Genomic DNA, 12,556 nt, shown 5'->3' with positions numbered 1-12,556 from the left:
AGGGAGAGTAAGAAAATAACTGCAGATGCTGGTACAAATCTGAAGGTATTTATTCACAAAATGCTGGAGTAACTCAGCAGGTCAGGCAGCATCTCAGGAGAGAAGGAATGGGTGACGTTTCGGGTCGAGACCCTTCTTCAGACTCCATGGAGAAGTTGGATGGACTTTGAGTGTTTTTTTCTGGAATGCAGGAGGTTGAGGGGAGACCTGATAGAAGTTTATGAGAGGCATGGATTTGTTTCAGATATGGAAATATCGAATGCTGGATGGCATAGCTTTAAGGTGAGAGGGGCAAAGTTTAAATGTGGGGGGCAAAGTTTTAGAGAGTAGTGGGTGCCTGTAATGCATTGCCAGGGATGGTGGAGACCGAAACAATTGTGGCATTTAAGAGACTTTTGGATAGACACAAGGATATGCAGGGAATGGAGGGATGTGGATCATGTGCAGGCTGATTATTGGCATCGTGTGTAGAAAGGCATAGCAGATGCTGGTTCACACCAAAGATAGACGCAAAGTGCTGCAGTAACTCAGCAGGTCAGGCAGCTTCGAGGAGATAAAGGATGGGTGGCGTTTCAGGTGGAGACCCTTCTTCTAACTCGGGACTTGGCATCATGTTCGGCACAGACGTTATGGGCTGAAGGACCTGCTCTTGTGCTGTACTCTTCTACGTTCCATGTTCCCTGTTCTAAAATGGATGGAAAATCAGGCGGCGTAAATGAGGGCGGGCTGCTCGTTTTTGTCGCCAGTTTTATGCTGTGCCTGAAGTTGAGAATTCACGCAGCTACCAAGTTTTTCTCTCTCTCTTACAAATAAGTTAACACTAGGTGGAGCAGCGCACCACTGATCCAACTTTGGTGGGAAAGGAGGAAGTGGTGAAGGGAATGGGAAACCAAAACCAGTCATATCTCCCCATTTCTGCGGTGAGATCATACAAGGGTTTAGATCGAAATAAAATGCACTAAACCAAGACTGGAGAGCCATGTTCAAATGGTGGGTAAACTAAGATTGGTAAATTTGACAATTGACTAGCTTTATCATTGGAGAATAACCCTTCCATGAGAGGCACAAACTCAGCGGGTCAGCCAGCATCTCTGGAGAACATGGACAGGTGACATGTTGGGCTGGGACCCTTCCTAGTCATAGGCATAGTCCTACGGCGTGGAAACATGCCCTTCAGCCCAATTTATCCACACCGGCCAACATGTCCCATCTACACTGGTCCCCACCTGCCTGCATTTGGCCCACATCCCTCGAAACCTGTTCTATCCATGTGCCTGTCTAGACTGATTGTGGTGGGGGAGGGTGGAAGAGAGGTCGAGGGGGCAGGACAATGCCTGGTGAGTGATAGGTGGATACAGGTGAGGAGGGTTTTGAAAGACAGATGGTTGCATAAAAGCTAGAGAAACAAGGACAAAAAGTGAGAGACAAAGGACATTTAAAAGACATTTGGCCAGGCACATGGATAGGAAAGGTTTGGAGGGGTATGGGCAAATCACGAGCAGGTGGGACTAGTGTAATGGGGGCATCGTGGTCGGCAAGGACTAGCTGAGCTGAAATGCCTATGGCTATGGCGTATGAGTCTGTGCCTTTGACTCTAAGAGGTGTGAATTGTGACGCCAGAAGAAGGAATGGAGGTGGAAGGGGATGGGGCAAGGAGAGAGAAGGATGCAAATCCAGATGGAGCACAGGTAAGAGAGAGGGAAAAAGGGGAGAGGTGGGGGGAGGTTGTTTGTAGGTTAGTTACCTAAAATAGATGTCAGTAAAGTTGGACTATAGGTGTTCTTTAGCTGTGTGCTGCTACCTGAATCTTTGATGCTGCTGAATTTGCTGGCTCAGACTGTTTACATTCTACAAGGCATCAAAACCCAGTGGTACCAGAGATGGGACAAGCAAAAATAGTGCCGGAGTGTGGCGCTTGTTTTTTTTACAAGAATATGTACAATGATCAGGATGCCATCTTACCTTGCAGCCTTTTGTCTTCTTGTCATCTCTTGCCAATGTTGGTGTCCTCCAGCGATGACAGAGCGCAGCAAAGCAGTCCCAGAACAGCAGCCGAGCGCAGATTGCTGTGCGCTTTTACTTTAAGTTGCTTGTCTGACCATGCTCTCACCTCTCCCCGTCTTCTCCCTTCTTGTTGGAGTCACACTGCAAGGAATCAGGCCCTTCGGCCCAAGTCACCCACGCTAACCATCATGCCCCATCTGCACCAGTCCCACCTGTCTGAGTTTGGCCCATATCCCTCTAAACCTGTCCTATCCATGTACCTGTCTAAATGTTTCTTAAATGTTGCGATAGTACCAGCAGTCCTTGTTCTCTGGATAAATCAACATGTTGAGTGGGGACAACAACCCACATTATTATTATTATTATGAATTATTATTACATGACCTCTGTTGATCCAGCAAAACAGATAATCCAGCAAGGCTCTGGAACCAAGGGCAGCACAGTGGCGTAGCAGTAGAGTTGCTGCCTTACAATGAAAGAGATCCGGGTTCGATCTAGACTAGGTGCTGTCTGTACAGAGTTTGTATGTTCTCCCTGTGACTGGTGCAGATGGGGCATGATGGTTAGCGTGGGTGACTTGGGCCGAAGATCCTGTTTCCACTTTGTATCTCTGAATTAAACGAAACTAAGCTAAACTAAACTAAACCAAGGGTGCTGGAAAATCAGAGGTGGACCTGTATTTTAAGCTACATGGTTGTTGTAGTACATCCCTCTTTTACTACCTAAGCAATAAAAGGGAGATTGAGCCAAATCGATGCAGCACAAGCCTCTCTCCTGTGCTGTACGTCAACCTTTATAATGAATGTACTAATTCGGCTTTTAGCTGCCAGAGTACGAAATATATCTCTTTGGAGAAAGATATGAAGACATGAGCAATAATCTGATATCAAGGGCCTAAACTATCAGAGAAGATTGGAGAACTTCCAGTTCTGCTGGGAAAGTAGTTAAGGGAGAAATTTGTGTATGAAATATTAAATAGTCCAGATAAGTTAAATCCAGAATATCATCAAGCCATTACATCAGTAGGATGAAAGGAAATCAATTAAGTTGGAGGAAATTAAATTTTGAACAGATATTAGGTGGATTTTTCTGAAGCTGGACGGATGAAAAATGCTCATTTTGCATTGGGATCACAGACCCAGAGCAACTTTGGGTCCGTTTTCAGACAGGATTCAAGAGATGCAGCACGGAAACAGGACCTTTGCCCCATGGGTAGACACCCAATGCTGGAGTAACTCAGCGGGTCAGGCATCATCTCTGGAGAGAAGGAATGGGTGACATTTCGGGTCGAGACCCTTCTTCCGATGAGAGCCTTTGGCCCATGGGTCCGCGCCCACCAGTGATCACCCCTCACACTATCACTATCCTGCACACTGGAGACAATTTACAATTTACAGAAGCCAATTCACCTGCAAACCGTTACATCTGTGGAGTGTGGGAGGAAACTGGAGCACCTGGAGGAAACCCACATGGTCACATGGAGAATGTGTAAAATTGGTACAGACAGCACCCATGGTCAGGATTGGACCCGGGCGTCTGGCTCTGTAAGTCAGCAGCTCTATGGCTGTGCCACTGTGCCGCCCACAGATGTGGTCCCATATTGAGTTCTGAGCTTTGGATTTAGCTTGTCCAAAGCTGTGCAAGGCTGAAAGGATGCAACATGGTTTAGCAGGCAACACAAGGAACTGCAGACGTGCGAATCGTGCGTAAAATGTTCTGGAGTAACTGAGTGGGTCAGGCAGCATCTGGAGAACATGGATAGGTGACGTTTTGTGTCGGGGCCCTTCTTCAGACTGGTTGTAGTAGTCAAGTGTCAAGAGTATTTGAACAATGAAATTCTTACTTGCAGGAGTAAACACAGTACACATAGATAACGTAAACAAAAGAAAGTTCAATACATTTAAGAAAGCCCAGACTGATTGAAGTGGGCTAGTTCTATTGCTGATCGATGGTCGATGTGGGCTTGGAGGGTCAAAGGGCCTGTTTCCATGCTGTACTTTCCATTCAATTAATCAGTGGTGGCACTGGATTCATAGAACTAAGAACAGTACAACACAAGAACCAGCCCTTTGGCCCACAATGTCTGTGCCAAACATGATGCCAAGACCAACCCTTATTTGCCTCTCCATAACCCACATCCCTCCACTCCCTGCATATCCATGTGCCTGTTCAAAAGTCTCTAAAATCCCACTATCGTATCTGCCTCCACCACCACCTCGTAGCAGCGCATTTCAGAAACCCAACACCATCTGTGTAAAAAACACCTGTCCTGCACATCTCCTTTGAAGTTTGACCCTTTCACTTTAAAGCTACACCCTCTAGCCTTTGACATTTTCTCCCTGGGAAAAAGGTTCTGACTGTCTAACCTATTTATGCCTAGCTACTGTAGGAATTGATTTCCTAGGGAGCTACCAGAGAGGTAGGCGCAAGAAACTGAGATGCTGGTTTACCAGAGAGGTAGAGAGTCATATTCTAGACCTTACTGCCCAAGCAGCTGAGGATAAAGCAGGTAGAAACGCCAACGAAGAGGTTAGAGTGTGTGGAACGTGAAATTGTTGGGTTGAAGAATCAGAGACGTTTATAGAGCAGCAAATTACGTGAAGTCCCGACCGACACGTCATCTATCCACGTTCTCCAGTCATGCTGCCTGACCCGCTGAGTTACTCCAGTACTTTGTGTACTTTTTTGTAAAGCAGCATCTGCAGTTCCTTGCACCAGCAAATGACGGGACGACATTTGTGCGCGAGATGTCATAACCAGTGTGAATTTAGAGTGGGTCAGAGGAAGGGGAGCAATGCGATGTGATGGCTGTTGTACATTTTACGCAGCTATTTGTTATAATTTGCATGATGTAGCTGCTGTTTCTACTGTGATGATGTACTTAATAGAATAATCAAAATTCATTTTCCATCACTCACACAGACTATTCTGTGTCAGCCTCACCCTCTGTAGTCCCGCACTGTCAACACCGCACCGCCTTTCAATTAAACCAAATCACTTTCAGAGTACCAATTAAAACCCTGTGATCGTCTGATTTTGGCGATGTAACATCTATATCATGGTCAGCTCTGACATTTATCTTTGAAAAGATTGCCTCATGATAGCACAATCCCACAAACCAGTGTTAGCTGGTTCCAAACAAACAGTGCAGTTCAGCACTTTAAATAGCATTATGTAAGTAACCTCAAAATAACGTTAACCGATATCTTCATGTCTGATTTTCCTCTCTTTTTTTAAAGTGTACTCCTGGTCTTGGAACCCCTGGAGGTTTCTTTCCTTGGGTGATGAAGTACTTATCCCAGTTTAAAAGATGGCCACTTCATCATCTGACAGAAAGAATCCTCTCGGAAGCAGGAGAGTCCTACACTACTCACTGAGGATCAAGTTATGATTTATCGATAGCCCGATAATCAGTTTAAAAAAATAGGAAACAACGGTGCTGTTGATTATCACGATGCTTTAAAAGAAAACTACTGCTGTGTTATCTTAGCTGTGTTGGAACTCCTTTGTTTGAAGTGACCCCCAGATCTGTCAACTATACTGTGAATTGTGGAATTTATACGATGCGTGTAAATTGAAGCTTAAGTAGTCTTTTTCTGAAGTGTTGCCTGAATACAATAACTTCCACTTCCCATGTTTTAAATTTAAATATTAACACCTGCCCTGCTCTCCCATTCCACCACTTTGTAGCAGAATTGCTCATTTATACCAATAAAGACACATAAAGTGCTGGAGTAACTCAAGGGGTCAGGCAACATCTTTGAAGGACATGGATAGTGACATTTTGAGTTGGCACCTTTCCTTAGACTGATTGCACGAGTGGGGAGGCAAAAGTTGAAGGAGACATGGGGACGGGACAAAGCCTGTCAAGTTATATGAAGGCACAAGGAACTGCAGATGCTGGTTTGCAAAAAAAACGGCACATGGTGCTGGAGTAACTCAGCTGGTCAAGCAGCATCACGGGAGAAAAAGGATAGGCGACGTTTCAGGTCAGGACCCTTCTTCAGACTGATTGTGGTGGGGGTGGGGGGGGGGGGGGGGGGGAGAAAGTTGGAAGATAGGTAGAGTTGGGATAAAGCCTGGATAGTGATATGGAGACGCAAGGAACTGCAGATGCTTTTTTTTTAAAAATGACACAAATTGCTAGAGTATCTCAGCGGGTCAGGCAGCATTTTCAGAGAACATGGATAGGTGAAGTGATGGATGGATGCATGTGAGGGAAGTTTGATTAGCAGTTGGATAAAGGCCGGAGAGGAAAAGGCAAAGATAGAGTTGCAACGATAGAGTTGCTGCCTCATAGCTCCAAAAACTCTGGTTCAATCCTGACCTTGGCTGCTGTCTGGATGGAGTTTGTACGTTTCTCCCTGTGACCGTTTTCTCCGGCTGCTCTTGTTTCCTCCCATATTCCAAAGACGTACAGGTTTGTAGGTTAATTGGCTTCTGTAAATTGCCCCCCAGTGTGTAACATGTGAAAGTGGGATAACATAGGGGGGAGCTGGAAGCAAGAGAAGACCAGAACAAATCTGGGTTGGCAACTGATGACCTCAGGCAGGGAGGTTCCTGATAGGCTGATTGTTGGCTTGGGACGGTGTGGTCTCAAGAGGGATCCATCATTGGGCACTGTGGAACTGGTGAACGGACTTTTAATGGAGGAAGTGGGACAACGGTGGGAAAAGTGAGGGGAGGGGGGAGGGGAGTGTATGTAGAATTTACCTAAAATTAGAGAATTCAATGTTCATCGCGCTGGGTTGCAAGCTACCCAAATGATATACAATGTGAAAGGTGGACGTAGGTAGAAGGGACTTGGGGAGGGGGGAGGGGAGAGATGGATGTGAGTGCAGGTGAGGTACAGAGACTGGAAGGGAAAAAAGAGGGAGGGGCATTCTATTATACTTTCATTCTCTTTCTTTATTCCATTAAGAACAGCCGCGACACTGCGGTGTACCCTCAACTTTAGGTCCTGCAGAAGGAAAAACTTGCATTGCAAATCTCCTTTACACTTCCCCCCTCTTGCCTGTAACCTATGCCCTCGAGTATTTGACATTTCAACACGGGAAAAATAATGCTTGTCTACCCAATCCATGCTTCCCATGATTTTGTACACTTCTATAAGGTTGCCCTCCAGCTTCTGATGCTCCAGAGAAAATAATCCAAGTTTGTCCAACCTCTCCTTGTAGATAACTTTGGATGGCACAGTGGCATAGTGGGGACAGTTGCTGCCTCAGTGCCAGAGACCCAGGTTCGATCCCAACCTCAGGTGCTGACTGTATGTGGAGTTTGCACATTTCACCCTGTGACCCCGTGGGTTTCCTCCGGGTGCTCTGGTTTCCTCCCACGTCCCAAAGACGTGCGTGGTTGTACGTTAATTTGCCTCTGTAAATTGCACCGAGTGTGTCGGGAGTGGATGAGAAAGTGGGATACTAGTGCGAACAGGTGATCGATGGTCGGCATGGACTTGTTGGGCCGAAGGGCCTGTTTCCATGCTGTATCTCTAATCTAAACTACTCCAACCCAGGCTGTTGAACAAACTGCTGGAGTAACTCGGCAAGTCAGGTAGCATCTGTGGAGGGAATGGACAGACAACATTGTAAACTGGGACCCTTCTTCACTCTGGGTCAGACGTCTCCTGTCCATTTCTCTCCACAGATGCCGACTGACCCGCTGAATTCCTCCATCCAGCACTTTCTTTTTTGCTCAAGATTCCAGCATCTGCAGTCTCTTGTGACTCCAACATCTTGTGGAACTTCTGCGCTCCCTACAAAGCCACATTTTGAAGGAGAGCAGGAAAGCCACCCTGAGCAGGGAATGATTTTTGACCAAGGGCCCTGAGTTATTAAATTCTCTTGCCTCTCTGATTAATGTTCAGGGTAAAGACGAAGTAAATTAAAGCTAAATACAAATCTTGTAAGCAATGTCATGGTCAGTTAGGTACACTGAATACCAACATGTGAGCATCTTGTGCATTTTCAAATTTTATGAGGAAAATATATTTTTGGAAACAAACGGAATTTCTATTTTGGAATTCCTGTCCTAAAAAATGTCGTCAGTCTGAAGAAGGGCCCCGATCCGAAACATTGCCTGTCCATTTCCCTCCACAGAATGGGCGGCATAGTGGCGCAGCATTAGAGTTGCTGCCTCACAGCGCCAGAGACCCAACTTCGATCCTGACCTCGGGTGCTGTCTGTATGGAGTTTGTACGTTCTCCCTGTGACCGTGTGGGCTTTTCCCAGGTGCTCCGGTTTCCTCCCAAATTCCAAAGATGTGCAGGTTTGTAAGTTAAATGGCTTCTATTAAAAAATTGTAAATTGTCCCTTGTGTGTAGGATAGTGCTAGAATATGCGGTGACCGCTTGTTGGCGTGGGCTCGGTAGGCTGAAGGGCCTGTTTTCACGCTGTACCAGTCTAAAGATACTGCCTGTGCAGGAAGGAACTGCAGATGCAGTTCGACCGGCTGAGTTCCTGCAACACATTTTTATTATTTATAACTGCTATAATAATCTAGCCTTAATTAGATGTGGTATTACTCTGTGGAGCGAGTCATACAATAAATTCAAAGAAGAGGGGCACAAAGTGTTGGAGTAACGCAGCGAGTCAGGCAGCATCTCTGGAGAACATTGTTAGGTGCCATTTCGGGTCTGGACCCTTCTTCAGGCAAGAAAAGAGGCTTTTCAGTCCAATCTCATCTTGATTTTCAGAAGCTAATATTGCTTCCCCGCTGCCTGTCCCTGGTCACAGTGTACACACTAGGGGCAATGTACAGAAGCCAATTGACCTACAACACGTGTTTGTGATGTAGGAATAATCCGGAGCACCCAGAGGAAACCCACGCTGTCAAAGGGAGACTGTGCAAACTCCACACACAGACGGCGCCCGGGGTCAGGATCGATCCAGATCACGGGCACAGTGAGGCAGTGGCTCTACCATCTGTGCCACTGTGCTGCACTAAATAACAAACAATAATAAACCTAAACCTATTCTGATTCAGACAAAGAAACTGCAGATGCTTAGTTATCAAAAATAGACACAAAGTAACCCAGCGGGCCAGGAAGCATCTCTGGATGACGTGGATAGGCGACGTTTCAGATCAGTTCTGGAGAGGGTCTTGACCCGAAACATCACCGATCCATGTTCTCTCAGAGATGCTGCCTGACCCGCTGAGTTACTCCAGCACGTTGTGTCCTATTCTAATTCTGTTTATTCTGTAGTGACTTAAAGTTTTATGACACCAAGTAATAGGCAATGCCTGGGTTTTTTCTTCGAACAGATTTATATCTTGGTCAGCCTCATTATGTTGATCTGTTCACAGCTGCAGTCCGAGAGTAATGTGTGTCAGTAAAATATCGATCATTGTTGTAGTTCCGAATAAAAGTTGATGAAGTGCTGCATATTGGTGTGGTGTGTACAAGAAAATAACCAGTGCATTCATTTTCTTTCAGAATGCAGAGTACTACAGGCATTCGTCAGAACAGTTTAATGAAGCAGCTGCAACAGCAGACACTCGAGTCAAGTGAGTATACCGAGTATGAATTTCTTGTACTTGCAGCAAGTGTTGTACATTGCCCTGTTGGGGAAGCATGCTACTGGAATTATTGCGCAGTATCACAGGTAAAGACTGGTGGGTTAGTGGTTCAGGATCTGCTGGATGGCAGATTAGTTGGCTTGGAAAAAAAGTTGCCGGAGTAACTCAGCGGGTCAGGCAGCATCTCTGGAGAATGTGGATAGGTGACGTTTTGGGCCATAACCCTTCTTCAAGTTTTGTTTTTGCTCAAATGCTCAATAGGAACCTGATGGGCAACTGGTGACCAATGGTTTCCATAAATGCAACATGACCCTCCCAACGTCTATGCGCAATATCCTGCAGGGTTAATGTGTAGGCTGCATCGATCGGCACCAGAATGAGTGTATAAAACCATGAGGGCAATGCACAGAGTCTTTTACTTTTACTTTGGTTGGCTTGGAGTTTTGCATGTAAATGACTTTGACATTTCTTGAACATTATAAAAATGAATTCACGGGGATGTTGAGTACAGAACGATGCACAGAATGAGAAAGGATCTCTCCCTGTCGTGGCTGGTGTATTGTTATTGCTCTGTAATCACAGTAGTTCATGACCACCTAACCTTGTTGTGTAAGATGGTCGTGAACTCTATGATTACAGCAAGGATGTGACTGCATTGGAGAGAGTCCAGGGTAGATTCATCAGTGTATCATCTGCATTGGAGCATTTCAGTCTCACTGCATATAAGAGGCTGGTAAAAGTGTAGGGAAGATTTACGAGGATTTTGCCAAGACCAGAGTGCCTGAGCTATAGGGAGAGGTCCCAGAACTTTAATCCTTGGAGTGCAGGAGGATGAGGGGTGACCTTAGGGAAGTATGTAAAATCATCAGAGGAATAGATTGGGTGAAAGCACAGTCTTTTACCCAAAGTAGGGGAGTCAAGAACAAGAGGACACAGGTTTAAAGTGAGAGGGGAGAGATTTAATGGGAACCTGAGGGGCAATGTTTTTACACAAAGGGTGGTGGGTGTATGGAACGAGCTGCCAGAGGAGAAAATTGAGGCAGTTACTATCACAACGTTTAAAAGACTTTTGGACCGGTACGTGGATAGGATAGGTTTAGAACAGGGGCCAGTGCAGTCAGGTGGGACAAGTGTAGATGGGGCATGTTAGTCGGTGTGGGCATTGGGGCAAAGGGCCTGTTTCCATGCTCCATGACTATAAGAAGCATCGAAACATGAATAGAAGGCTGTAGAACAAATGCATATTAATGGGACCAGCATAGATAAGAGCGCTGTATAATTTGGATATGGCGGGCTAAAGGTTCTTTGTCTTTCAACTTTAGAGATACACGTGGAAACAGGCCCACAGAGTCCGTGCCGACCAGCGATCCCTGCACACTAACACTATCCTGCACACACTAGGGACAATTTACAATTTTATCGAAGCCAATTAGCCTACAAACCTATACGTCTTTGCAGTGTGTGAGAAACCAGAGTTTCCAGAGAAAACCCACACGGTCACAGGGAGAACGTACGTACTCCATACAGACACTACCAGTAGTCAGGATCGCTACTACTTGGGCCAGCCTAAGAGGCCCTGGCTCCGAGCAAATGGCCTATTTTAATGCTCTAAATTTCACTTTGTTCCAACGTAAAATTAAATCTCATACTCATCATGTTCATGAGCTGCCTCCAGTAGTTGAATAGCAACTTGAGAAGGGCACAGAGGTTCAGATGGTAGAGCCACAGCCTCACAGCACCAGAGACCCAGGTTCAATCCTGGCCTCAAAGAGCTGGAGTAACTCAGCAGGTCAGGCAGCATCTCTGGAGAACATGGATAGGCAAAGTGATTGGTGGATACAGGTGAAGTAAGTTTAAGTGGCAGATGAATAAAGGCCAGAGATGGAAAGACAAAGCAGTGCTGTGCCACAGCGGTGGAGTTGCTGCCTCATGGCGCCAGAAACCCTGGTTCAATCCTGACCTCAGCCACTGATTGTGTGTGTGGAGTTTGCACATCATTCCTGCGACCACGTGGGTTTCCTCCAGGTGCCCCGGTTTCCTCGCACGACCCAAAGTTGTGCGGGTTTGTCAGTTAATTTGCCCTCTGTAAATTGCCCTTGGTGTGTAGGGAATTGATGAGAAAGTGGGATAACATAGAACGTGGGTGATCGATGGTTGTCGTGGACTCAGAGGGCCAAAGGGCCTGTTTCCACGCTGTATCTTTCAATCAATCAACCAATACCCAGCTATTTGAATCAATCCCCTGCAGCTTAAACCTTTACTTAGCTCCATTTCAGTTTTAAACCGACAACATTAAAGCAATACATTACAGCTGTTATAGTCTTCTATTTTGGTATGCATGCCTCCCTTCAATAAAACATTATGCTTAGGTTGTTGTCTATAAGTGAGGCATGTGTACAGCAGATGGGAATTTAAGACATACATTTTTCAAACCTTGAAAGTAAAGACGGCGTTCTAAATAACCTTATAGCTATAAAGTCTAAAGAAGGGTCTCGACCCGAAACGTCACCTGTCCATGTTCCCCAGAGATGCTGCCTGACCTGCTGAGTTACTCCAGCACTCTGTCCATGTTCCCCAGAGATGCTGCCTGACCTGCTGAGTTACTCCAGCACTCTGTGAAACGTCACCTGTCCATGTTCCCCGGAGATGCTGCCTGACCTGCTGAGTTACTCCAGCAGTCTGTGAAACGTCACCTGTCCATGTTCCCCAGAGATGCTGCCTGACCTGCTGAGTTACTCCAGCAGTCTGTGAAACGTCACCTGTCCATGTTCCCCAGAGATGCTGCCTAACCTGCTGAGTTACTCCAGCACTCTGTGAAACGTCACCTGTCCATGTTCCCCAGAGATGCTGCCTGACCTGCTGAGTTACTTCAGCACTTTGTGTCCTTTCTAGCTATGTAGTCCTCGTGAAAGGACCTCTCGCTATGTTCAATGTTGGTCAATAGTTTATAGATACAGCCCGGAAACAGGCCCTGCCTGCAACACATCGAGTCCACGCCGACGTTTACACTAGCTCTACGTTATCAAACCTTCTC

The 12,556-nt window shown here is 46.1% G+C and overlaps 1 protein-coding gene across 1 annotated transcript in view; it reads left to right on the top strand.

The window, feature by feature from the left end:
* The window catches only part of LOC144602006 (MICOS complex subunit mic25a-like), a 329,321-nt gene that overhangs the window by 189,550 nt on the left and 127,215 nt on the right, over nt 1–12,556 (top strand). The window contains 1 exon segment of the mRNA XM_078414690.1: nt 9,440–9,510. Coding sequence (XP_078270816.1) covers nt 9,440–9,510 — 71 coding nt within the window.

The sequence above is a fragment of the Rhinoraja longicauda genome, chromosome 17 (assembly GCF_053455715.1).
Source record: "Rhinoraja longicauda isolate Sanriku21f chromosome 17, sRhiLon1.1, whole genome shotgun sequence".
Lineage (NCBI taxonomy): Eukaryota > Metazoa > Chordata > Chondrichthyes > Rajiformes > Arhynchobatidae > Rhinoraja > Rhinoraja longicauda.
This window is presented reverse-complemented; position numbering and strand designations above follow the sequence as displayed.